This window comes from Heliangelus exortis, chromosome 1 (genome assembly GCF_036169615.1).
Source record: "Heliangelus exortis chromosome 1, bHelExo1.hap1, whole genome shotgun sequence".
NCBI classification, from domain to species: domain Eukaryota; kingdom Metazoa; phylum Chordata; class Aves; order Apodiformes; family Trochilidae; genus Heliangelus; species Heliangelus exortis.
In genome coordinates, this window is record NC_092422.1 from 125,722,560 (window position 1) to 125,747,903 (window position 25,344).

The 25,344-nt window shown below is 39.8% G+C and overlaps 2 protein-coding genes across 7 annotated transcripts in view; both read left to right on the forward strand.

Moving 5' to 3' along the window:
* The first annotated feature begins 5,315 nt into the window (after positions 1 to 5,315).
* Positions 5,316 to 25,344, forward strand: part of POC1B (POC1 centriolar protein B) — a 55,378-nt gene continuing 35,349 nt past the window's right edge. For all 6 annotated transcript variants that reach the window (XR_011730193.1, XR_011730198.1, XM_071765624.1 and 3 more), the window contains exons 1-9: positions 5,316 to 5,440; positions 5,713 to 5,797; positions 14,663 to 14,834; positions 15,627 to 15,806; positions 17,068 to 17,175; positions 17,983 to 18,098; positions 18,791 to 18,924; positions 19,667 to 19,735; positions 23,915 to 24,067. Coding sequence is in view for 4 of the 6 variants with exons in the window: in XM_071765624.1 (XP_071621725.1) it covers positions 5,426 to 5,440; positions 5,713 to 5,797; positions 14,663 to 14,834; positions 15,627 to 15,806; positions 17,068 to 17,175; positions 17,983 to 18,098; positions 18,791 to 18,924; positions 19,667 to 19,735; positions 23,915 to 24,067 (1,032 nt within the window). In the remaining 2 variants the exon portion in view is untranslated. The remainder of the gene's footprint in view (positions 5,441 to 5,712; positions 5,798 to 14,662; positions 14,835 to 15,626; positions 15,807 to 17,067; positions 17,176 to 17,982; positions 18,099 to 18,790; positions 18,925 to 19,666; positions 19,736 to 23,914; positions 24,068 to 25,344) is intronic.
* Positions 5,712 to 10,990, forward strand: GALNT4 (polypeptide N-acetylgalactosaminyltransferase 4). The gene is made up of 2 exons (XM_071765611.1): positions 5,712 to 5,797; positions 6,307 to 10,990. Exon 2 carries the CDS (start codon positions 6,329 to 6,331, stop codon positions 8,078 to 8,080), a length of 1,752 nt encoding a protein of 583 aa, XP_071621712.1. The 5' UTR covers positions 5,712 to 5,797; positions 6,307 to 6,328; the 3' UTR covers positions 8,081 to 10,990.

Below are 25,344 nucleotides of genomic sequence, written 5' to 3' on the forward strand. Positions count from 1 at the left end.
ATTCCGTCCATTCCTCTGCCTGTGGTCCTGATCCATGCCAGCCCATATCTGTGTGTTCCTGCCTCCAGCTCCCAACTGCTGCCAACTCCAGGAGTCCAGCCTGGACTTTCCCAGGGCTGCCCTGCAAACTCGGTGGTGACGTGAGCGTTATCGGGGGGAGAGGGGGGAGGAATGTGGTATCCATTTTCCTGTATATTTGTACATATTTAGTAATTTTTCCTATTTATCATTACTGTTTCATTAAAGTTGTGTAGTTTAGTTTCCAACCCATAAGTCTCTCTCCCTTATTCTCTCTCCTTTCTTTATCAGGGAGGAGAGAGAGAGATTAATAGAGAGCGTCTGTTACTCGGTTTAATTGCTGGGCCAGTGTTAAACCGTGACAGGATGACATCAGTTACTCTTTCCTTGTCCAGTGATGCAGTCACTCAATTATAAATGCACACTAGACTAGTCAGGCACGATTTGCCCTTGGTGAAGCCATGCTGGCCATCTGTAATCACTTCCCCATCTTCCATATGCTGCAACATATCTTCCAGGAGGATCTGCTCCATGATCTTACTGGGCACAGAGGAAAGGCTGACTGGTCCATAGAGTTCCCAAGGGCTGGGTGTGATACTGCTTTTTCTTCAGTCTCTGGGGACTTAGCCTGATTGCCAGGACTTTTCAAATATGATGGAGAGTGGCTTAGCCTGTACACCTGCCAATTCTCTCAGGACCCTGGAATGTTTCTTAGACTATATGCTACTATAAGTAACATCATATACCTTCCAAATCATCTTTGCATTTCAAATCTCTATGTACCTACTTGATATCCTTTTCTATTTTCTTTCTGCAAAAGGCTTTGCCAAGTCTCCTTGGGAAAAGACTTTAATGGGATTCTGATAATTTCAACAAAACCTAAAGACAACAGTACTTCACAAGTTATTTTACAGTCTTAATATTAATTTTCATAACCATTTTCATGTAGGAGAAAAAAATTTAGGATCAGAGCCTGGAAAGATGCTGGAGGCATAAGATATAATGATTCTACAGCTGCAAGACAGCCTATAATTTTACCTTTGTGCCCTGAGGCTACATTCTTCTTCCAGGTGTAGGTGGAAGAAGAACAGACACCATGCTCACACTCCCTTCTAGTGCCCAGAGCACAAGTGCTGGCTGCTCGTGCCTTCCATCTGCCAACAGCCTGAGGACCAAAGGCCTCTGTGGTGGTCTGCACAGTTCTGCTGCTGACACAGCTGCTCCCCCTGGAATCCCACGGAATTAAATCTGGAGTTCACAGTTTTGATTTGAAGTACAATTAACATAAAGATAAAAGCCATCATTTTGGATATGACATAACTGCAAGTAGTCTAGCATACTACATTTGCCCCTTGTACACATGCATCACATTACATGAGATCAAATGTGATCAGTGTAATTTATGTGTGCATTGCAACATACACACACAAAGGGTGCCAAGTTTGTCTACGTGTCCTTGAATTCCACGTGTAGTACTACTATGTCCTCTTCTACTTTTAAAGTTACAGTAACTTTAGTGGCTGCATGAACCTTGAAACACAATCTCGAAGTGTTCCTCCATATACACAGTTTCTGTTTGGAATCATAGAATCATAGAATTGGCTGGGTTGGAAGGGACCTCAGAGATAATCAAGTCCAACCCTTGATCCACTACCGCTGCAGTTACCAGACCATGGCACTGAGTGCCACATCCAGTCTCTTTTTAAATATCTCCAGGGATGGAGAATCCACCACTTCCCTGGGCAGCCCATTCCAATGCCTGATCACCCTCTCGGTAAAGAAATACTAATATCCAACCTAAACCTTCCCCGGCACAACTTGAGACCGTGCCCTCTTGTCTTGCTGAGAGTTGCCTGGGAAAAGAGACCAACCCCCCCCTGGCTACACCCTCCTTTCAGGGAGTTGTAGAGAGTGATGAGGTCTCCTCTGAGCCTCCTCTTCTCCAGGCTGAACAACCCCAGCTCCCTCAGCCTCTCCTCATAGGATCTGTGCTGGAGTCCCTTCACCAGCCTGGTTGCCCTCCTTTTGGACCTGCTCCAGCACCTCAATCTCCTTCCTGAACTGAGAGGCCCAGAACTGGACACAGTACTCGAGGTGTGGCCTCACCAGTGCTGAGTACAGGGGCAGAATCCCTTCCCTGGACCTGCTGGCCACGCTGTTCCTGATACAGGCCAGGATGCCATTGGCCTTCTTGGCCACCTGGGCACACTGCTGGCTCATGTTCAGCTTCCTGTCAATCCAGACTCCCAGGTCCCTCTCTGCCTGGCTGCTCTCCAACCACTCTGTGCCCAGCCTGGAGCTCCCCATGGGGTTGTTGTGGCCAAAGTGCAGGACCCGGCACTTGGCCTTGTTGAACCTCATCCTGTTGGAATCAGCCCAACTCTCCAGTCTGTCCAGGTCCCTCTGCAGAGCCCTCCTGCCTTCCAGCTGATCCACACTTCCCCCCAACTTAGTGTCATCTGCAAATATAACTGCATATATACTACCTTAACTCAATGACAGAAAAAAAAAAAAACATAACTGCTGAAACAACAGCCTACTATGATATGATACTTGGAAGATAGTTTCTGATGCACTGTTAATCATTGTCAGCACAGTGCACAATAACTTAACACAGTGGATTGCACTTGTATATTGCAGAACAGTTATTCTCAACCTCAAACAGACAATGATAACTCACAATCATATTCAATTATTAGGAGTTATAATAATCTTAAAATAATTCTAAAAACAAAATCTATGCATAAAAATGAGAAAAAATAATCTGCATAAAAACTACTACCTGCCAGCTGTATAACTAAAGTCATTATAATTAATTATACATCTGCAGCAAGGGAATACTTTGCTTCCTACAAGCATTTGTGACTCTTCGAAACACACAGGTGAGAAGAACCAAAAAGGAACAGACTAAATTTGTAAGCCCTACAATTTGAGAAACAGTCTTCCATCAATTTGTAAAAAGAGGGATGTGACCCTCTTCCTCTCAGTTATAGTCCTTCCTTTGCTTTATTCCTTTCACCTGGCATTTTATAATTGATGTACTTCATGGGTAGGTACAGGCTTCGGTTTATTTCTGGCACCCCAAAATCAGTAAAGGACGCTGACCTGCTAGAAGTGTAGCAGCTGTGAAGAAGGCAAAAGGAAAAATATCCAGTATGACTAGGAATTGTCATTTAGGTCAGCTTGTAAACAGCATATACTTCTGCCTACTGGGCTTTAATGAGCTACCAGAACACACCCAAACCTGAGAACAAAAAGAACTGTAAATAGCATGGATTAAACAACACACAATTACAGCAGCACCGAGGATAGTTTCTCTCATTCGAGATTAAAAAAAAAGGGAAAGGTAAACAGAGAATAACTTAAGATAACCCAAAGTTTGGTATTAAACCTGCTTCACAGAGGAACTGGATCTAAATCTAGCTAGGCTGTCTCCCTGCCACGAGGTGCCAATCACAGATGATAAAACCTCAGAGAAAAAGGACAGTTGGAAAAATAACTGAGAAACAGGTGAAAAGCTTCAATAGCAGTGAAGGGGCCAAGTGAATTTAAGTTGAACGAGTTAACTCACAGCTCCTACAATGTGGTAGAATGTGGGACATTCAAGTTTTATCATTGCCAGCTTTGTTTTAATGCTTCATTTCTACCTTGTGATAAATTGTGGGAGCTAACACAAAGAAATGGTGACCTCTGTAGAAAAAACAAACAACAAAAATGAACACACAAATAAAACCAAGAACAAATAGCAACATAAACCTGTAGCTTTACATAGGCCCAAGTTAAAGTCAATGTGTCCTGTCCCACCATTTATTTTCAAAATAACAAACCTCCTTTTATATTCTGAAGCTGTAAATCAAATTATCAGCTTGAATAACACCAGTGTAAGGAATGGCTGGAGATCTTAATGGCAACTTTCTCAGATACTTGTAGTGATAATACTGCTTTTTCACCACTTTAAAAATTATTATTTTCCAATAGTAATTTCACAGTTAAACACAACCGATTTGGAACTTTCCTAAAACAGATATTTGTTACATGTTGGCCTAATTACTGACCTAATTCTGTGAGTTAAGAGTTTTTCAGATGAAACTGAGTTCAATGTCAAATGAAATTGTAAAATACAGACTGGATTAAAAACACAAAAACAAACAAAAAACACACAACAAAAGTAATTGAATTGCAGTATAAGTTACTCCTTCTTTAACACTTGCATATCAAATGCCACTTTTGCTACCCCAGCTCTCCTTTTTGATAGTTGATGTCGATCCTTATTTTACTAGCAGAGCTATTGGTGTTTTTTTTCAGTGACACTGGTTTGTTTCATTCACCATGAAGCTGAAGAAACATTAAGACCACAAACACTGGCGTTCTTGGGTTGGGTTTTTTGCTTTCTTTTTTTTAAGCTAGTTGTACTTTTTTAAAGCATTAGAGGACAGTTTTAAGACAAATCTCTAATACAAAATTCAGCACTGACTTGGAAATCTAGAGACTTGGTAATCTCTTTCTAGAGAGAACTCTTTCTGGCTAAGTAAAAGGCCGAGGTTCAATACTATCAAAGGAGACTGAATATAAAATCAGTCTGGTGTTAAACAGAGCTCTCCTGGAACAATTTTTAAGTCATAAAATCGGAGTAGGGTGGGCAAGCTGTTCCGCTAGCTGTGAAGATTTTGCTTCTCCAGGTTTGCTTTCAGCTAACCGGACAGGCCCTCCAGAGGAAGCGAGGGAGAGGATGCTCCGCCTGCAGCCAGGCCGAGGGCAGCGCCTCAGGCCCCGGGGCTACCGCACCTCCCCGGGCTGCCCAGGCCAAACACAGAAGGTCCGGCTCAGAGTCCCGCGCTGCGACCCGAGAGAGAATCCGCCCAGCCCAGGGCTTCCCTCACAGCCTGGTAGGAAGAGCGGAATTAAGGGATTTTTTAAAAACAAGCCTCCAGGTGGAGCTTCCCATCTCCTGTCCTAGCACCCACCAGACCGCGTCCCCTCGGCGGTGGCTCAGCGGTAACACAGCCACAAGCCGCCGTGTCACAACGGGCACCGACAAACCCCACGAAAAGAGACCCGAACGTGTCCCGGCCTTACGCGGGGAGGCCGCGCAGCTCCCAGGCCGCTGAGCCCGGGCCGGCCCGGCGATCTCCCGGCCCCGCTGAGGACGCGCGGTCGCCCCGGCAACGCGAACGCCGCCGCCACCCCAACGCTTCACACGAGGGAGTCGAGCACCGACACCACCGATAGGCGGCTCCGCGGCCCCGCCCCCGGCAGCGCGGGCGGCGAATGGGCTGATCGAAAGCCGCGGTGGTGGCGCGGCGGATGAATTCGGGGCTCGGCCGACCCTGCCTGGAGCGCGGGGGGTTCAACCGGACGCCCCGCTCCGCTCCGGCAGCGGCCGTTGCTCCGCCGTCCCGCTCCGCCCATGGCCTCCGCGCTGGTGAGGGCTCGGCCCCGGCCCCGGACAGGCAGGGAGGTTCCGCGGCGGGCAGCCCAGCCGTGGCCGCGGGGCCGGCGGGTGTCGCCTGGCGCAGAGGGCTGCGCGGTTACAGCCGGTGCCAGGGCTTAGGGAGCGCTCGCCGCCCGTGCTGCCGCTCGTATGGGACGTTTGATGGCCTCTGGAGAGGGGCGGCGGGGAGGGGACAGGAGGAAGGGAGGTGGGTGCTGGGCCGCCCCTATCCGGGGGCTGACGGTGGTCACTCTCTTCGCCAGGACGATCCCGTCTTGATCCGGTCATTCCGAGGCCACAGAGCAGCGGTGACGGGCGTCGCCTTTAATGCGGACGCTGCGGGGCTGGGTGAGTGCCGGGAGGCGGCGGCAGGGCCGGGCGCCGTTTGTTTTCCGGGCGGGGCGTTTTTTCTCTCTCCTTCCCTCCTTCCCTGGCAGCTGCCGGAGCCGCCGGGCGGTTCCGGGCTCAGGTCCGGGCGCGGAGGCGGGGCGGGCTCCCGCGCCGGCCGGGCGGGCCGAGGAGTCTCTGCCTCTTCCTTAAGCGACAACTTTTTGAGCAAACCACAAGGCGGGAGGAGGGGTTTGTCCCGCGGCGAGAGAGGAGGAGGAGGAGGAGGAGGAAGTTAGTGAGGGGAGCGCCGAGCCGGAGGGGTGGGGGGGGGCTGCTGCTCCGTGCCTCCGCTGCTGCCCCGCTCCCCCCCGCCGCCGTCCTCCTGGAAACCTCCGCGCCCGCCTCCGAGAGAGTGGATGCGAACTCGGCCGGCGGCCCCAGCCCGCAGCTGGCAGCGCTTGCAGCTCTCTCCCGTCCTGGGTGCGCGGGGGGAGCCGGCAGTAGTTTACAGAGCTCCTCTCTGCTAGGGGTTGCTTTTCATCGCCCACCATGAGGATCCGTCTGGCGAGAAGATGGACCTGGGTCCGCAAAAGCTGCGTGTTTCTCGGCTTCTTGATGATCGCTTACTTTGTGGTCGAGCTGTCGGTTTCTTCTTTCGGTGCCTCCCTCACCGGGGAGAGCATCACCAAAGGGAAATGGGAGAGACGCTTTTCTGACAGAGCAGGAGAAGCTGTGGATTTGGCTCGTCCCGTCTATGACAAACCCCCGCCTGATCCGTATGCCCCAGGAGAATGGGGTAAGCCCTCACGCCTGAATTTGAGTCCTGAGGAAAAGAAACAGGAAGAGGAGCTGATCGAGAAGTATGCAATTAATATTTATTTGAGTGATAAAATCTCTCTCCACCGGCACATTGAAGATAATCGACTGAGTGGCTGTAAAGCTAAATCTTATGACTACAGAAAACTGCCCACAACATCTGTTGTAATTGCTTTTTACAATGAAGCCTGGTCAACGTTGCTGAGAACCATACATAGTGTTCTTGAAACATCACCTTCAGTGCTTCTAAAAGAAATTATACTGGTGGATGACTTGAGTGATAAAGTGTACTTGAAGGCTGAGCTTGAAAAATACATAAGCAGCCTGAAAAGAGTTCGTTTGATAAGAACCAACAAACGAGAAGGATTGGTTCGTGCCCGCTTAATTGGTGCTACTTTTGCTGCTGGTGAGGTCCTCACATTTCTGGACTGTCACTGTGAATGTGTCTCCGGCTGGCTGGAACCACTGCTTGAGAGGATTGCTGAGAATGAGTCTGTCATTGTCTGTCCTGTCATTGACACCATTGACTGGAAAACATTTGAATACTACATGCAAACGGCAGAGCCCATGATTGGGGGTTTTGACTGGCGGCTGACGTTCCAGTGGCACTCGGTGCCTAAACACGAACGTCTCCGGCGCAAATCGGAAACTGACCCAATCAGGTCCCCGACCATGGCTGGTGGCTTGTTTGCTGTCAGCAAGAAGTATTTTGAGTACCTGGGTACCTACGATACAGGAATGGATGTTTGGGGAGGGGAGAACTTAGAATTATCGTTTAGGGTTTGGCAGTGCGGAGGCATGCTGGAAATTCATCCGTGCTCCCACGTGGGCCACGTGTTCCCAAAGCGTGCGCCCTATGCTAGGCCAAATTTCCTTCAGAACACAGCACGTGCTGCTGAGGTGTGGATGGATGAATTCAAAGAGCACTTTTACAACAGAAATCCTTCAGCAAGGAAAGAAAACTATGGAGATATTTCTGAAAGAAAGATACTAAGAGAACGTTTGAAATGTAAGGGTTTTGACTGGTATTTAAAAAATATATTTGCTGAGTTGCATGTACCAGAAGATCGTCCTGGCTGGCACGGTGCTATCCGCAGTGCAGGAATAGCTTCAGAATGCCTCGACTATGTCTTACCAGAACATAATCCTACTGGGGCTCACCTTTCTCTCTTTGGATGTCACGGACAGGGAGGCAATCAATTTTTTGAATACACATCAAATAAGGAGATTAGATTTAACTCGGTTACAGAGCTATGTGCTGAAGTCCCAGAGCATGAAGACTACATAGGTATGAGGAGTTGCCCAAAAGATGGATCTCCTATCCCAGAAATTATTATTTGGTATTTCAAAGAAGATGGGACTATTTATCATCCTCATTCAGGAAAGTGCCTTACTGCTTATCGTACAGCTGAGGGGCGTGCTGATGTGGAAATGAGAACTTGTAATGCTGCAGATAAGAATCAGATTTGGAAATTTGAAAAATAATCACTGCTGGTAGTATGAATCAAGTGGACTCTGAGCTCCAAGGTTTTTATATGTGTGAGCAGATAGCAATGTTTGCCTGTATACCTTGGAATATCTTCAAATGAGTCTGTAGTGGTGTAGAAACTATATCTGCTGTGGTGGACTGTATGGAAAGCTAAAGTAAATACTGGGATTTAGTTTCAAAATTGTTGATTAGCAATCTAATGCCTTTTATTTTTGTAAAATTTTTATCCATTATTTTCTTTCTTTGGTCTGTTTTGATTAGGGTAAAGCAAAAGCTTTTGGCTGTACTGAGGAGGGACTTTTTTTCTTAAATAGAAACGTTATGCACATTAAGCCAGTGAGATAATGTTGCCTGGAAAGCAAAGAATCTGGACTGAACAGCAGTAAAAGTTAAGATTCTTGCAGTGGAAGTAACTGACCTATGTAGCAGATGTATTATAACATATGTATCTAACGCCTTAAGAAATGCTACAGTAGCATGTGGCTGAATCAACCTTGGTGTGAAAAATGGAATCTTAAGCCCTGTAGTATTCTGTAGTTTTCTGGAATTCATGTACTCTTTAAGGGTTTCAGGGTAACAACAAGCTACATTAGCCTGAAGGAGAGGAAGGGTTTTTTCTAGCAGATGGGGGTTTGTAGTTTTTGCAGTCTTGTGCCTACTGTGGAAAACTTGCCTCATGAGGGTCAGTCAGGAGCTCGCATGCATTGGGAGAAGTGTGATAGCAGTGGAACCAAGGGCATGCTGGTGGTACCACAGGTGGGAAGAGACAGGGATGGCTACAAGTAAGAATTCTGTTTAAAGGCAATAGAAAAGGAAAGGAAGCACAGAATTGCACTAGCTGCTGCAGTTTCTTCACTGTATATTTGTTGCCTTTGTGTAAGCTTTCTCATGTTAAGCCTGGCATCTTAGGAACACGTACCTTGTGTGATTGTACCACGCACCATTTTTTTTGTTGGGCTTTTTTTTTTCTTTTTTTTTCTTGGCATTCAGTGGAGTAAGGGGAGGAGACACATAGGAAACCTTGAGCTATTTTATTTTTTGTCATGTATTTTGGCAACAGCTGGCATGCACCAGCCCCAGATAGAGTTTTGAAATAATGCACCATATACTGCCTTGTTCTGGTCACAGTAGTACCATGGGAGACCTTGGGTAAGGTTGGGAAGCTGGACTTCTTGAAGTGAAGGGAGTTAAAAAGGCAAATGGCAGCTTGAAGGTAGACAAGATTTGTTGATTAGGTGGTTCACAGAACTGCTTATTTGGAATATTTTCTGTATTCTGTATGTTGAGTTTTGAAGAACATCGATTCTTGAATCAAGTCACTAATCTGTTTTGAGCATGACTATAGACAGTAGATTTGGTTTATTGTGTATTTGAAAAAAATACCTTTTGTTAGTATCTGTTTTTAGCTTTATATGATTAAATTAAACACTTACCTTAATGTTTCAGGCATTCCAGCTTTTTTGATTAATTTCAGTGGAGTGGTAAATGTGTTTCAGTAGCCACAGTGTAGTTTTTTGTGGCAAGGGGCTGGTAGGGAGGAACTTGTCCTAATGATCAAAAAGAATCATGGATACTTGGGAAATGGAGTAGGCATACATTTGCTGCAGGTGTCAGTAGTGGAAGGATTAAAAGGGAGCAAGTGAGACCTGAAATAAGTAAAGGTTTGCCAAAAATAAAGCAGGAGTAAATTAAGATTTATTCTTGAATCGTTGTGGTTTTACAGAATCGGGAGGATTGTTTGGAAGCAGGTTAGTAAAAGGGGAGCAGAAGAAGAAAACTTGGAACTGAGGAATGTAGCACTGAATCATGCTAAAGATGATCGCCACTGTGTGGCATGGGTTAAATCTTTAACTTATTTTTAGGAGGCTACCTGTAATATGATACTTTTTTTTTTTTTTTTTCTTATTTCCCCAGCTGTTTTTTGTTTGTTTGTTTTTGGTTTTTTTGAAAAAGGGAACTTCTTGACTATATAAGACAGACATTCCTGAAAAACTCCATTCTGCTCTTTAGCAAGAAATTCTTCTGTGGACCTACAAGTTATGAACCATTTATCAAATTTTTAAAGGATCCAGTCGCCATGTACTGGGGCAATAAATTATACAAAGTATGTGCTTCTCTGAAAAGTTTGCTGTAGACTGTTACATTCAATAGAAATTGCAGGAAAAAGGCCTGGGTTCTCCTGCGTGGCAGAGCACTACCTTGTATATGCAATACATGTTCCTCAGATCAAAATAAATAACTGGTGTGAATACAGACTATGCAACTTTTAGACAATGAACTTTTTTAGGACTTGATAAAAACTTAATTTCATGTAAAGAACTATTATCATGTTAAAACTGACATTCAAAGTGTTCCTTATCTATTTAAGCAATAAGTCTAAGTGAACCTGCCTCTTAAAGTTTGAAAAGTTATTCTTTTTGTATGTATTGAACCCTTCCTCCTTTTCCCCAACACCCCTCATTCTATTTTTATGGTTATTTAAATACAAAAAGAAAAAAAAGGAAAAAAATTATTTGGCCATAAAAATACCAAAGTTCGTTTCATTTGTTCCCAATTGGAATAAAAAAAATTGGGAGTGGGGGAAGGGCTGAAGAAGGAGAGAAAAAGAGAGGAGAAAAGACCCTTGCCTTTTCATGTTATACTAGTTTTGAACTGAGTTGCACCAATTCTACAGAAACACTCCAATGCAGTTGGTTTTCAGTGTGTACAGATTTCTGGAAAATCTGAAAGTCTGAGAGATTTCCTGTGCTGTTAGATGTAAAAAATTTGGGGGAATGCTTGTATATATTTTAAACTACTGATTTTTAAGTGACTTAAAAGAAATTGAATGTAAACTTAACACTGAATAAATGTGTGAGGGCCTTGGGTTTTCTTCTGAAAAAATAAAATCCAGAATGATAATTAAATCTTGGCTAGTGTGCTGAGTCTCCTGTTCTTTTCGCTTGTGTAATTACATACATTACACAATAAAAACTGCCATGAACTTGAAATTATGGGAGTTATTAGAAGTTCCTTGTAATTTATCCACTTCCCTTAGGATTCCCGATTGGTTACCCTGACTGAGATTGAATTAATAATTGCTTTCCTCCAAGCAGGGAATCTTGTGAATTGTTATTAAGTGTGTTTGTATAGTGGCACTGCACCTTATAACCCAGATTTACATCCTTCCTGCAAGGTGTGTGAGTGTTTTGGTAGTGGCTGAATACTTGTGCACATCACATGTATAGCCTTGTATTCCATCTGACCTGTATGTAATTAGTACACAATTAATTATATTGGAGATGCTTCAGTATTTGGGCAAGGGAAGAGGCAACATGGAAAGGGCGATCCAGGGGTATATCAGGCTGTTAAAGCCTGGCTGAGTATATCTTCCCTCATCTGTTGCACAACTTGTGGTCACTGCTGTGATATTCTGGGAAATAGGAGCCTAACAATAGCTCTATTTTGTGGCAACTCTTGTCTTCATTTATACATGTGTATATATGAAAATGTTGTCAATAATCACAGCTTGGAAATTGAACTTGGTTTTGTTGAATACCGTAAACAACTTCCATTAGAAATCTGAAGATATCTGTTGAGAGAATCAAAGCACAGAGTTGTGGTCTTTTCATAAGACCAAGTCTTTTATTCTTTGGTGTTTAATTCTGTTTTGACTCATGATCAGAATAATAAATTACCTAGAGATATCTCAGCTGTCCTTGGGTGTGTACAGAAAGAACTGATGGTTTTTGAAAAAGGAGAAAAACAAAATGGAACAAAACCACAAAAAAAACCTACACCAAAAACCAAACCCATAACGAAACAGAAACAAAGTCACTGAGGTTACTAACTGGAATAAATTGTATATTGGAGCTAACTCGGGGTGAATTTTCAGCAAGGCCAAATTTTATTGGTTCTGGTTGCATCATGTTTGGCTTTTTGTGGTGTGTGGGTTTTGTTTTGGGTTTTTTTTGGTTTTTTTAACCTTTGTTGTTGTTTTGTGTTTTGTTGGTTTGGTTTGGTTTTTTTTTTGAGGACCACGTGAAACAGACTTATTTGTATATGGCCCATCCTAAAAAATTCTTCTGGATCTTCTGTGTTTCTTTTGTTCCAGTTCCAATACTTTCAGTTATCCCTGGTGATCTGTTGTGGACCATTTGCTGGTGGCCTAGTAAACTGAAAGTCAGCTTGTAGAGTGCTGGCATGCTTAGTAAATGCTGACAAAATGCATTGATCTGGCTTGAATTGCTGCAGTGCCCAGTGTGTGATTTGTCCTGGAAAGTTCTTGCTCCCATCCTTTTGAACATTTAAATGCATGGACAACATGAACTTGAGGGGAGAAAAATGCATTAAGGATTAAGAACCAATCCTTACGATACTGTGCTTGAGTAGCTTGGAAAAGCTTTGTTACACACTAGGCAAAATCCCTTAAAATGGAATAAAAAAAGAAATAGAGAAGAAGTTTACTGGATAAAAATAGTAATACATTTTTTCATGTATAAAACTTTTTAAGATTAGTATTGATATTGGAAATTGTTGCTGGCAACATCGTTAACCTGTAGATTCTTGTACTTAGGTAGCTAGGATAAAATTTTGTACTGTACTTGTACTTGCTGTACTGTTACAGCAGAGTTCTTAGTCATTTGCCATATGCACCAAATTTAATTCCAGTCTGCTAGAACACTGAATAGCTTGGCTTGGCTGAATCTTATTTATGGTAAAGGGACCTGGTTTCATTACCAGGAAGAAAATTTCCCTGATAGGGGACAAAGTTGAATGTAAATTCAAAGTTTTGGCAATTGGAGTTGTTTTGGTTTTTTTCCTCTGGGTTTACACCTCTCCCATGCTGTTCAGATATAAAGCTGCATCAGCCTTCGTGTCTTTGGAAAATAATTCTGCAACAGCTCTGTCAGTTACTCACCCTTTCCTGTTCAGGTCCTGAACTGCTTCCCTCTGTCTGGGTGGAGTTAACTGAGCTGGAACTGCAGCATCAGAGATAGCAACAGCCTTTGAGTGTTATAGTAAGGAGCTTCCAGAGAGGAAACCTACCTAAGGATGGGGAGAGGATGCTGTGTGAGAGTAAACAACAGGGAGTCCAGAGGGAGAATAAGGAAGATGCCTGTCCCAGGGAAAGGAGAACTTCAGGTCTCATTAACTGTAGGGTAACTCATCTGTGAGAGTGCAAGCTACAAGAAGCTTCAGAATTTATTGTACTATCAGATTTTAAAATATTTCCTTTGGGTTTTAGAACTGAAAGCAAAGAGGGCTGGTATTTCATGGCTTTTACGCAGTTTTTAAGGTACCATGAGTACTTTGTGCATTTTTTTTTTTTTTTTTAGAAAAATCCTGCTATAAAACAGTCCTGAGAAGTTGGAGGGAACAAATATTCTGTACTTCTGTGACAAATTTAGGCCTATTGATATGGGCATAGGGATAATCTGGTTCACATCTTTTACCAGGAGGTAGTTATTTGGGAATAAAAATAATAGCTCTGCTAATTCTATTGTGCTCAGTTGGTGCCTGAGAAAGGATGGGGAAAAAAGAGCCATCCTTTTCATGTCCTCTTAAACTTCTCGGAGGTCCCTGTTCTTCTCCTTCCTTTTTTTTTTTTTTTTTTTTTTTTTTTTTCTTCCCAGGCTAGGAATTTTCTAACTGAGAGATAGGAATGTGAATCCCTTGGTTTTATTTATGTCCTGCATGCCAGAACTTAGCAGACCTTATGATAATAGGAGTGTAGAAATACCATTCTTGTCAGTTTAATTGAATTGCTACTTGCTTTTGTGACTTACAGTTTCCTGAAAGTGATCAAGCTCCAGTAAAAGCTATGTCTGGCTTCACAAATGCAGATAGTGTAGTGTAAGGGGACTCCAAAACAAAATTAAAATATTCATGGTCTTTCTATTGTTAGACTGACAAATTCACATAGTGCTTTCAACTAGACAAATGTTAGTATTAAAAAAACTGGTACTTAAAAAAAAATAGAATTATAACATTCTGATATTTACTTTAGTGTAGACTTTTGGAGTGTTAGAAATTCTATCTTGAGTTTAAATTGACTTGTGTTTTCAGAATTAAACACTAGATATTTGAAACAAATTCCATCTTGGAGATCAAAGTGGGATCACTAAAGAATTTGTTGTTTTCTTAGTAGTTGGTATCATCAAATCTAGACTTATATCTAATGACATGTGCATGATGTTTGACTTTGGATTTTTTGGTCTATATCTATATCTACTTGGTCTAGTGGAAGGTGCTCCTACCCATGCAGTGGGGGATGGAACTAGAAAATCATTAAGATCCTTCCAACTGAAACCATTCTGTGATCTTTAAAGAACTTGTAAGCCAGTTTGCCCAATACGTGGGAGAGCTACCTGTTAAGAATTTTCCTTTACTCCTCCCAGTCTTCTGATGTCCTTCCAAAAGGTGTTGGCGTTTCTGGCTGCCAGGCTTCTGCTCAGGCCAAGGATCCCTTAAAACCCATTAACTTCTCCCTCTCCCTAATATCAAGTAACTTCACTGGTGAATCCAAATCCACAGTCATTAGCTCTGATTTTACCAATAAAATGAGCGGGCTCATAATATCTTTTATTTCTTGCCAGCTACCTCCTCTTTGGATAAGTTTCTTATGTTGTGGAAGCTGAAGACACCATGCAAAGCTTACAGATTTGTAGGCCACGTGGAAGCAGTGACCAGTGTACAGTTCTCACCAGATGGGCAGCTACTTGCTTCAGCTTCTCAAGATCATACTGTCAGACTATGGATTCCTTGCATGTGAGTATAACTGGGTGGTGCTGGCTATGTGTTTCAGTAGTGTGCAATGGGAGTATTGGAGTATTTACCCAAGAAAAGTTTCTTCTCACATCCCTGGGCTTTGACAGAAAGGAATCAGGGAGAACAAGCGACACAGATCTTTATTGTGTTGTTTTGTTCGTTGTTGAATAGTCAAGTTTAGGATGAAAAATATAGCAATTCAGAGATCATAATTTTATGTGTGCAGGGCTATGCTTGGTAGTATTTCTGTGGCTTAAAGGATGTATTTTTTAATAAGTGCATGGCTGCACTTCATTTTGGGGAGACAAGTGATGAAAAAAACAGAAAATAGAATTTTGGGGAAAAGAATTCTGAATTGCCTTTTAAGAGTCTCAAGAACTAATGATTATGAGGTATTGAGAATGATTTTAGGAAAACTGATGTTACTTTAAATTTTAATGATTTTATAGACTAATGTATCAAAATGAATTATCTTTCAAATACAGTATGGAGGCTAATGCTGCTGCTTAATCGCACTGTTCTCTAAAACTGGTCATCTTAAATACAGTTACTTTCAAGTCTGTTATTGTAATAAATGAATATTCAGATAAGGCTAAGAATATTTGCAGCACTGAGATTTAGCCTCATAGGTATATATGCGTTTTCTTTTTATATATTGCTTTTTCATTTGAATAAGATTCCATATACGTTAACTTTGAGATTTATGGGATTTAAACTCTTTCTGTTTAATACAACTGTGTTTTCTGTCTTGGTCGTGTTTGTTTGTGTGTTTGTTGTGGTTTTGTTTTTAAGTCATGGAGAATCATCGGTACTGAAAGGTCATACAGCCTCTGTTCGTAGTGTGAGCTTCTCCCATGATGGACACTTTCTGGTTTCTGCATCCAATGATAAATCAATAAAAATCTGGACTGTTCGCCAGCAGCGTCTTTTTTTTTCCCTCTTCCAACACACTCATTGGGTTCGCTGTGCAAAGTAAGTGTGGGGTTTTTATTTCTCTTTGCAAAGAAGCAGAACTCTGAAAGAGTTTTTATTTCCCAGGGCAGAGCTAAGAAGAAAGATCTGGGTATGATAAATGATCTGATTATTACTAATAATGAACTTTTAAGAATTTTAAGAAATCAGTCTTAATGCACACGTGATTTATTTCCTAGCTAAAGTCTGAAAGCTTGGTCGGTGTTAATATATGTACATATTATTAAATCTGTTGCTGGGTGTTCATTTTTATGCTTTAAAGGACAAATAAGGTCTTCTGTATTTATTTTCAGTCACTCTCCTTCGTTTCTCCCTCAGGTCTTGTATGTTTTCTTGCTCTGTTAACATATTTACACTATTCATTTTTTTCTAGATTTATTATGCATGGTAGGGCGCTTCTTAACTATTCTTGGAATAGCAGTGGCATAAAAGAATGATCATGAGTCAAAATGAGTTAAGCTTATGTCACTGGAAAAGGTAAAAGAAATGGCCTTTGTACTGCAAGTTAAGAGTCACACTCTATTTAAAGGCAGGACAGGTCTTCAAAGACAAAAAATGATTGTTCTTTGCTGATTTTTTTTCTTCTTCTCCATATTAGTGGAAAAATCTGCAGCTACACTGGTCTGGTTTAATCCTCCTGAGAGAGAAATTTAACACTGGTGAAATGCTGATCCATACAAAGTTCCAAAGTATCCCATCGTTGAAAAGAAAAATAAAAGCACTAGGAAATAATACGTGAAAGTTATGTCCTTCTGCAGTTGCTCAATATGAGAAATAATAAATGGTAAAATGAGAGTCAAATCAACTTTCTTGTTTAAAAAAACTGATATACTAGTGTAGAAATAATCATGAATGTTTGGCTGGCAGTTTGTAAGTATAGAGAGAGCTCACAGGAGAATATATGTATGTAGGTTAAAATTGAATGCAAGGCTTTTCTGTGTCCTCTTTGCCTTTTTGCCTATAGTTTTCTATAATAATATTTTTGGCATGTGAACTGACAGCCTCAGGCTACTGTCATCTTCCTCACTCCCTGTCCCTCTTTTTTGCTTATGGCCCTGCTTAATTGTGAAATGGAGGAGTTGGTGAAGAAGGTTTTCTTTTCCGTTTTATTACTCCATGAGAAATACAAGAAATTTAAAATTAATTTGAATATTGCACATTTTAATTCCAAAGAGGCTTTCTTGGTTCTGGTGTTTTGCTACTTTTGTCTCTAATGCTATCTAGCTGGTACCAATTGTTTAGTTACACTTGCATGTTCCAGATTTTCACCTGATGGAAGACTAATAGCATCTTGCAGTGAGGATAAATCTATTAATATCTGGGATACCAGGAATAAAACTTGTATTGATAGCTTCCAAGATTATGGAGGGTAAGTGTTTCTAGAAAAAAGGAGTAATGTAAATGTGCACTTTTATTGCAATTAAATTCATGTTTCTTGGTGTTAATGTGTATATAGCTTATAGCTGAAAATAGATCAAACTTCTACCACCCATAAAAAATAAAATAATTAATTTCATGTTTTCATACGAGGTTAACTGGCTGCACTTATCCAGATGTTTTCCATCTGTCAAGAAATAAGAGAGAGAGAAGTCATTGGTTTTGGATTCTTGAAAGTTTTCATGTTTTTTCTCCATTTTGATAATGCTATTTGATAATCGAGTGCTTCAACAAGAAAACTTTCAAAATTCTCCACAGATTGACAAAAACAGTATTCTGTTAGCTTCAGTTACCTGACTTATTTAAGGTTAGAAAAGAGTTGCATTTTGCTTGAAACCAGGGTTTTAATTAACAAATGGAGTTGTATGTTAATCATGTATATGTGTTTTAGATACTCTGTTCTTAGACAAAATTATTTTCTTTGCTACTTACCAACTGCTTGCAGCACTTTCTTTTAGGCACTTTCTACTCCAACACAATCTGTGAAGGTTTGAGTCAGAACACTTATGCCATATTTTTAACAAAAGCCATATTTTACAGTTTGATTTATCATGCCCGTATCATTTTCCTATACTTATTTCAGTTATTTGAAATACACTGGTTGAGTTCCATACATATGGATTGCACATGACTTTGTGGCAGCTCAGTTATTAATACCGTGTTTTATGTGTATAAATGTACACATCTAAATATTTCTATGGAAACACATGATCAAACTGTTTTCATTAATTATATTTAGATTTACAAATTTTGTGGATTTCAACCCAAGTGGTACATGTATAGCTTCTGCAGGTTCCAATCATACAGTGAAACTGTGGGATATTCGAATGAATAAACTACTGCAGCATTACAAAGGTAAAAACAAAGTTTTGGGGGGGATTTTTAGAATGGAGCTCTTTGCAATGAAATACGATTTATTTAGATTATGTGATTTCATTCATTACTGGGAAAAGTGGACAAATAGGTTATATTCATAGAATCATAAATCCCAGGTAGGAAGAGATCTCAAGTGTCATGTGGACAGACCTTCCTTGGCAAAAGCATGGCCCAGACAAGATGGCCCAGCACCCTGTCCAGATGAATCTTAAAAATATCCAGTGTTGGGGAGTCCACCACTTCCCTGGGGAGATTATTCCAACAATTTCTTATTGTGAAAAATTTTCCTTCTGTGTCTAATTGGAATCTCCCCAGGAGTAACTTATATCCATTACCTCTCATCTTCTCTGTGTGACTCCTTATACAAGGGAGCCTCCAAATTCTTTTTAGTCACACTTTAAGTACTGGAATTGGTATTTTGTAAGTCATCTTTTTGCAGTCTAGCAACCCTAAAATACAACCTGTATCCTGATTATTCCTATGCCATTCCTCTCTTAGTTTTTAGAACAGACCTATGCAAAGACTTTGGAGAATCTTCTATGCCCAGCACTTTGAGGATTTTTCCCTTAAATGGAGTATGCTTTCTTGGGGGAGGAAAAGAATGAAGAAATTAAGTACATTTCCTGTTAGTAGATACCTACAGTCTTTGAATATTGTCTTCTGTAAATTAGTTCACAGAGCAGGGGTTAATTGTGTATCATTCCATCCTTCTGGTAACTATCTCATCACTGCTTCTACTGATGGTACCCTTAAGATTTTGGACCTCATAGAAGGAAGACTTATTTATACTCTTCATGGACACAAGGTATATACATTATCCTTATTTAAATGGAGATGTTGGTAGATTACTCAGTGTATTTTCAAAGGGAAGGTAACATTTTTGCCATTATGTCTTGTACCTTGCAACTTGCAGATAAACTTTGGTGGACAGCAAAATGTTGTATTAATATACCTTGTTGTCACAGATGCATCAATTTTATCAACAATCATACAGTTTATCTGTCTACACTGTATGTGTGCTTAATGTTAAGTAATCATGTTCTAAATTAATTAACAATTCACTCTCTTAGTTGTGAAAATCTATTATTTGGCACATTAGTCTTCTTGTCTATTGAAAAACTGCTTCCCAAGGAGGGGGAAGCTTATGAAAGATAACTTTTCTGAAGAATGGCAGACATTTTCTCCCTTTCTTCTTAATGCAAAATAAACCCCACTGCTCATAGTGAATCACTCAAGCACATTGTCTTCACAGATGTGTTTGATAATTTTTTTTGTTGTAAAGTTAAAGCATAAGAACTAAGGAAAGTTCTGCTGTTTTCCCAGTACAGATTGTAGTAATTGTACTGCTGTATCTTAAAAGATGTGCAATATTACTCTTTGATCAAGTTGTTTTACAAAAATTTCACTATAGTCAAGTTCTTCCTTATTTTACTAAAATCAAAAAACCTATTTGTGTTAGAAAATGACTTAAGTGTTTTTTACTTTGCATTAAAATACCATGATTACAGTAATAGCATAATTTTACAGAATGCTACTTTTTCTTTCAGGGACCTGTACTTTCTGTAGCTTTTTCAAAAGGTGGTGAAAAATTTGTCTCAGGTGGAGCAGATGCTCAGGTCTGTCATGTTGTCTCTTTAACTGTCTTAATATTTGTAACAGTGGATGGGAGTTAAACATAGTATGCCATAGTAAAATGCTAATTACAGTATGCTGGCACTCATTATTTCTAGTAGTGTGTCTTTTGAGTTAGTTTGTTTAGCCTAAAGTTAAATTTCAGGAGAAAAATGATAGATACATAATTTAAAAACTTGATCCTAACTACTTTCAATTGGATGTTACAACAAGAGGACCACAGTGTTAGCCACCTCTAGCTACTTATTAAAAGAAAATTATTTTTTTTAATATAAATATTTTAAGTGTTGCATTTCAGTGACAATTAAGTAGTTGTGTTGCAAATAGCTTTAAGGCCTTGGTGCTCCATTGGGGTTTCACTTCTTCTAAAGCTGCTACTCTATGATCATAAGAATTAAGTAGTACTACTGGGGAAATTTAGGCTAGAACTGGGAAAAAATCTTGTGTTTGCTGTGCTAATTTACATGGGTAAAACAGCAAAGTACAGCATTTCGTACAGGGGAGAGATGTTTTAGCAATTAAACCAATAAAAATTTATTTTAAATTAAGCAGCAAATCATACAATTAGTATTCATGTGCCATGATAAATCTCAATTACAAAAGTTCTATCAAGCTTGGAAACATCTCTATCAGGGCTTTATATTCTCTGAAAAGAAAGAACATTTGTAGCCCAAGGCTTAGAGTTTCACAGTCGTCTTAAATATTCCTTAATATTTGTTGTCTTGTTGTTGCTTGTAATAAAAAGCTAATAGCTCAATGTTGACACAGAATACAATGCCATAGTAATTAAGTTCTTTAGAATTTACTATAATTCATATTTATATTTGGTTTGTGGAGCTTGAAATACATTTCAGCTAGAAGCAGACAGTTTTGGAAAATAAATACTTTTCAATTTAAAACTTCAGTATCAATAGGAAGAATACAATCTGTTCTGGATTTTAATCAATGCTTAAGAGAGCACACTTTCAAAAATGACTTGAAGGCACTCAAAGAAAGAAATTAAATTTGCTTTCTGTCACAAAGCATTAGTAAGTAGCAATACCAAACCTGACAGTTATTGGAAAAATGAAAACCTGAGCAAATTTCCAGTGTTAATTTTACAACTAGGAAAAAAAAGAAACCAAACAGGAATCAGGAAAAGATATCACTAGTCTAATCTTTTATTTTTCACACTAGGTTTTTTAATGAGAATTTTCCAGTTCCAGACTGAAACTTTGATTCCTAGATATTCCTGAATTGTTGACCTTGCCTTCTTTTGAGTTTTATGATGATTGGTGTATCATGTTTGAGTGGAAATGAAGTTCATAGATTAAACTATGTCACATGACAGAAGATTAGTTTGAAAGTCTTTGACTGAAAGGATCTCTACAGTATTATGGCTGCCTCAAACTCCCCAAAAGATCCCACCATACCCTGGGAATGCCTGTCTTATTGCAAGGTTCCTTTTAATTTTGGGGCCCCCTGAATGACTTGTATGCTCAGTGCATCATGTCATCACCTTTCTGCTGTTCTGTCTTCATGCTACGGAGCTGATGACATGTGGGATCATGGTATGAGTAGGTATCATAGTGCAAAATCTGTAAGATGGCTCATGTTTCCCAGCAGTTTGGTATAATGGTTTCATGTTGAATGCATGAGAGGGAAGATCCAGTTTCATTAGGAAGTGCATTCTTAGGTCAATGTTGAATTTAAACAGTAATAATAGTAGGTCTAGTAATGAATCCTAGTTTTCTTTGCCTTACAGAAAGGCACATTTTTATCTGTTGAAGTGTCTCCCTTTTTCTTGGGAGAGGGCTAATTATTTTGCTATAATTTTCACTTTTGTATGCTAAGTTTTAAAAGGCACAGTGCTAACTGTTGTGTGGTAAATGCCTTATGTATATATCTCTGTCATAAGAACTTTATTCTTCCATTTGTGTCCATTTGCTGCTAGCATATACACACATGTACTCCACAAACAACCTTTTTTTGCTGACCTGTCCAGAGCCTTTTTCCAGGAGAATAGTTGTGGGACTGTTTCTCAGCTCACTATAATAAAATTAAGTTTACTTACTGTAGTTATAGGGTGTACTAGTTTGAAAAGTTCATCTGGCAAGCTGATGAGAAGACTCTAGACAAAAGTACATCTTTTATCCCTCATGAGTATCCAAAGGATACTGTCTGTGCACTGTGTGAATTGAAGGCAAGATGATTCATTTTAAGTTTACCACAAGTTACTTGCTCTATACACGTATTATGTTAAGGCTATTACATTTTCAAACAACAGATAAAATCTGTTTTTCTTCCATCAAAGAAGGAAAACCAGTATCTCTGCTTCTAGTTTCAAGTTTCTTTCTGGTTGATGCAGCGCCAGCTGAAAGCTTTGTTCAGAAGCACGTTAAATATTTGAAACAAGCACTGGATACTTCTTTTGTTTCTTCCTTTTTGCTTCTTTCCTCAATCAAAAAAAAACTGGACACGCAGGGTTCCAAAGTTCATGTTCTTTGCTCCTCTTGGCTATATGTGCACAAGACAAATTTATTCATTTGACTGCTTCCAAGGAATGCAGAAGACATTTTGCTCTTCCTTTTAAGTGAAAAGTAAAGTTATACCTTGAGTGCATATTTGCCTTTATCCTGTTTGAAGTGCAATTGAGATATTCCAGACATGTTTTTCCATGCTGATTTTACTCTTGCTCATTTTGTTATCTGTAATATTGAAGCTCCAGTGCCATGGCCTTCTACTTTAGAGCAAAATAAAACATTTAGATCTTTAGCAGCTCAACTGCTCACCACCAATAAAAGGTCATCTTCTGCTTCCTGCCTATGCCCTTGTTTCTGCTCAGAGCTTAGCCAGTTCAAAGTTCTAAACAAGTATAAAATTAGCCTGCAAAAATGGAGAAAAACCATATAAAACTTCATGCTGGATTGGGTGATGGAAGTAGTGGAACTACACAGCTAAGAAGAGGAAGGGAGAGAAAGCAGGACCTACCTCTTACAGCACAGTGAACTGCTCTGAATTAACTAATCTTAGCACATCATTGTCTGGCAAGTGCCAGGTTTTATGGTTTATATGACATACTGAGCTCCATGAATCCTGCTTTCACTATTACTAATGTATGGGTTGGTTTGGGTCCATTTTCATCAGTGCACTCTGTCTCCCACTCCTTGTTTAGGGTCTTCTACTCAACAGAGTAATGAAAGATGTCAAGTCTTAAATGAACTTGTAATCATTCATCTTTTTAGGAATATATTATAAGATTTAGTCTGCATAGAATTTCTCTGAACAAATCTGTGATTTGTGCTGCTTATGAATGGTTCATTAATTTCTGAAAATACTTCTAATGGTTCCAAAAATAGTTTTGGCTTGACAGGCAAGTAATTTTAAGTCAGATCATGATGCTTTCTTCATTTCCCCTAGTTTAGGGAGTGGCTAAATTGGACTTTTGGCAAGTACTATCATCTTAGTGTTATGAGCTGCCTTTTTTTTTTTTTTTTTTTTTTTTTTTTTTCCCTTAGCACTTGACATGATTTGTGTAAATTTTTACTTTAAATCTGTTGTAAACTTAATTAAATTACTTACATATACAATTGTTCTATGACCTGGGAAATCAACATTGAATGCTATGACTTGCTTTGTGGTCTATCCATAAGGCCTGATAGACTATCTTCTGCTATCTTGCCTCTGCATTCTATTGCCTTACTTCTGCGTTTGGACATAGTGGGGCTGTTGTATATTGTTTCTACACTGAATGCAATTGGACAAGGTTCAGAAAAGGTTAAAACAATGGAATCATGTTGTTTAGAGTTCTGTGGAACTCTGTAATTTCTCTTATCCCCTCAAACTTTCGAGTTTGACCTGCACGACTTCATAGGGAACAAAAATTTGACAGTGTATGACCCCTTAATTTAACAGAAATATAGCATTTATAGCTTGATACAGTGCAGTGGGACTGAAGTTTCATTTGCTTTATGATTATTGAGATATCTTTTAAAGATTTTCTTCTTTTTTTAAAATAGATTGAACCACATTGACTAGCCTTGAAGTACAAGGTGCTCTGAGGAAGTACCTCATCAAGCTCGTTCTGATGTCAAAATGTATTAATAATAACAAACTACACTGAATAGTTTTGCTTTGGGCAATGAAAAGCTTCAAGTAGTTGCTGATATGATGTCTTTTTACAGGTATTACTTTGGAAAACCAACTTTGATTCATTTGATTATAAAGAAATTCTTAAACACCATATTAGAAGAACACATATTGATGATCCTCCTCATCTGCTTGATATTTACCCAAGGTCACCTCATCTCCATGATGGAAAACTTCATTCAGTTGAGGTGAGTGCAACAAGTGTCCTAATATAGGAAACCAAAAGCTTTTGTAAACACTGTCTAGCATTAACATAGTTAAATATGTTCTGTGTATACCAGATAATTACTATGTATAATGCTTCGGAGGCAACCATAACTTATGAATAAACATCAACATTACTAGCCTATCTGATGCTGTCAGATTTATCCTGGTGAATTCCTTTCATCACTCTTGTGGAAGTCTGTGTATTACACCTGATTTAAACAAAATATAGGTGATAGCCTGGTTTCTGAAGTAACATGGTAAGTGTTGCAGAAGGTACCTGAATCTTCAGTGAGCTTTAGAATACTACTCAAAATATATGATTATAAGCAGGACAAGGTGGCATTATTATAGAAAGTTTCTATAAAGATTCTAGAGGTCTTGTGAGAAGATCTTGATGCCTGTCTAAAAGTTTAGACAGCCTTTTGTAGGCTAGTAGTATGTATTTTATCACTATGTAGTCTGATTCCCTGATACTTTGATTCTTTAGCTACTTTACAGTCAAACATTCTACCAGCAACTCAAGTATTGGCAATCAGGGAACCAAAGTGCAATGTCAGTTCTTCTGTGGCAGTATTTTAAAAATCCTGTTTGTCAGGTTGGCTGAAAGCTATGCTAAATAGATAAAGAGCACTATGCCTTAGACAAGACCATTGGTTATGATAAAACCCCAGGGATGTATTTGTGACTGTTCTTGGTAGATCTGGCTAGCATCTAAATGGTGATTGCCTATATTTTTATCTCTTCTTTGTTATTCTCAAGTTGTCTCTAGTGTCCAAGAGCTGTGTCTGATACAAATCTAGAAACATTTTGGTTGCTGTCGTAGACTAACATCATTAATAGAGAAAGCCAGGGTTACCTGATCTTGTTCATATAAATTGCAGTTACTGCTGCCATTGTTTCCTGATTAGACTTTTAAAACATGGAGATTTCAGGATATTGAGCTTTTTTTTTTTTCCTATATGTGTATGCAGTATGAATATATGAAATACAAATAGTATAAAGGTGAAAATATTTTGATGGAGAGATCCTGAATATTCTCATGGGTCTGGCTCTGTTGTCAAGTTGGATGTGAACCTTTTTGATGCATAGCATTTTGGTCAGAACAAAAGCACATTGTTCATAAAGTGTTCATGAACAGAAAACTTCATTTTCATTGTAAGGTCTATGAATGAAGTTAAGTTTACTGGTAGCAGCCTCCTATAGAGGTTGTCAGTGCTGGAACAAACTCAGTCACACCATTTGCCAGCTAAAACCATTC

What these genes read in the sequence shown, in the direction of transcription:
- GALNT4 (XM_071765611.1), top strand. Translation starts at nt 6,329, where the DNA reads ATGAGGATCCGTCTGGCGAGAAGATGGACCTGGGTCCGCAAAAGCTGC.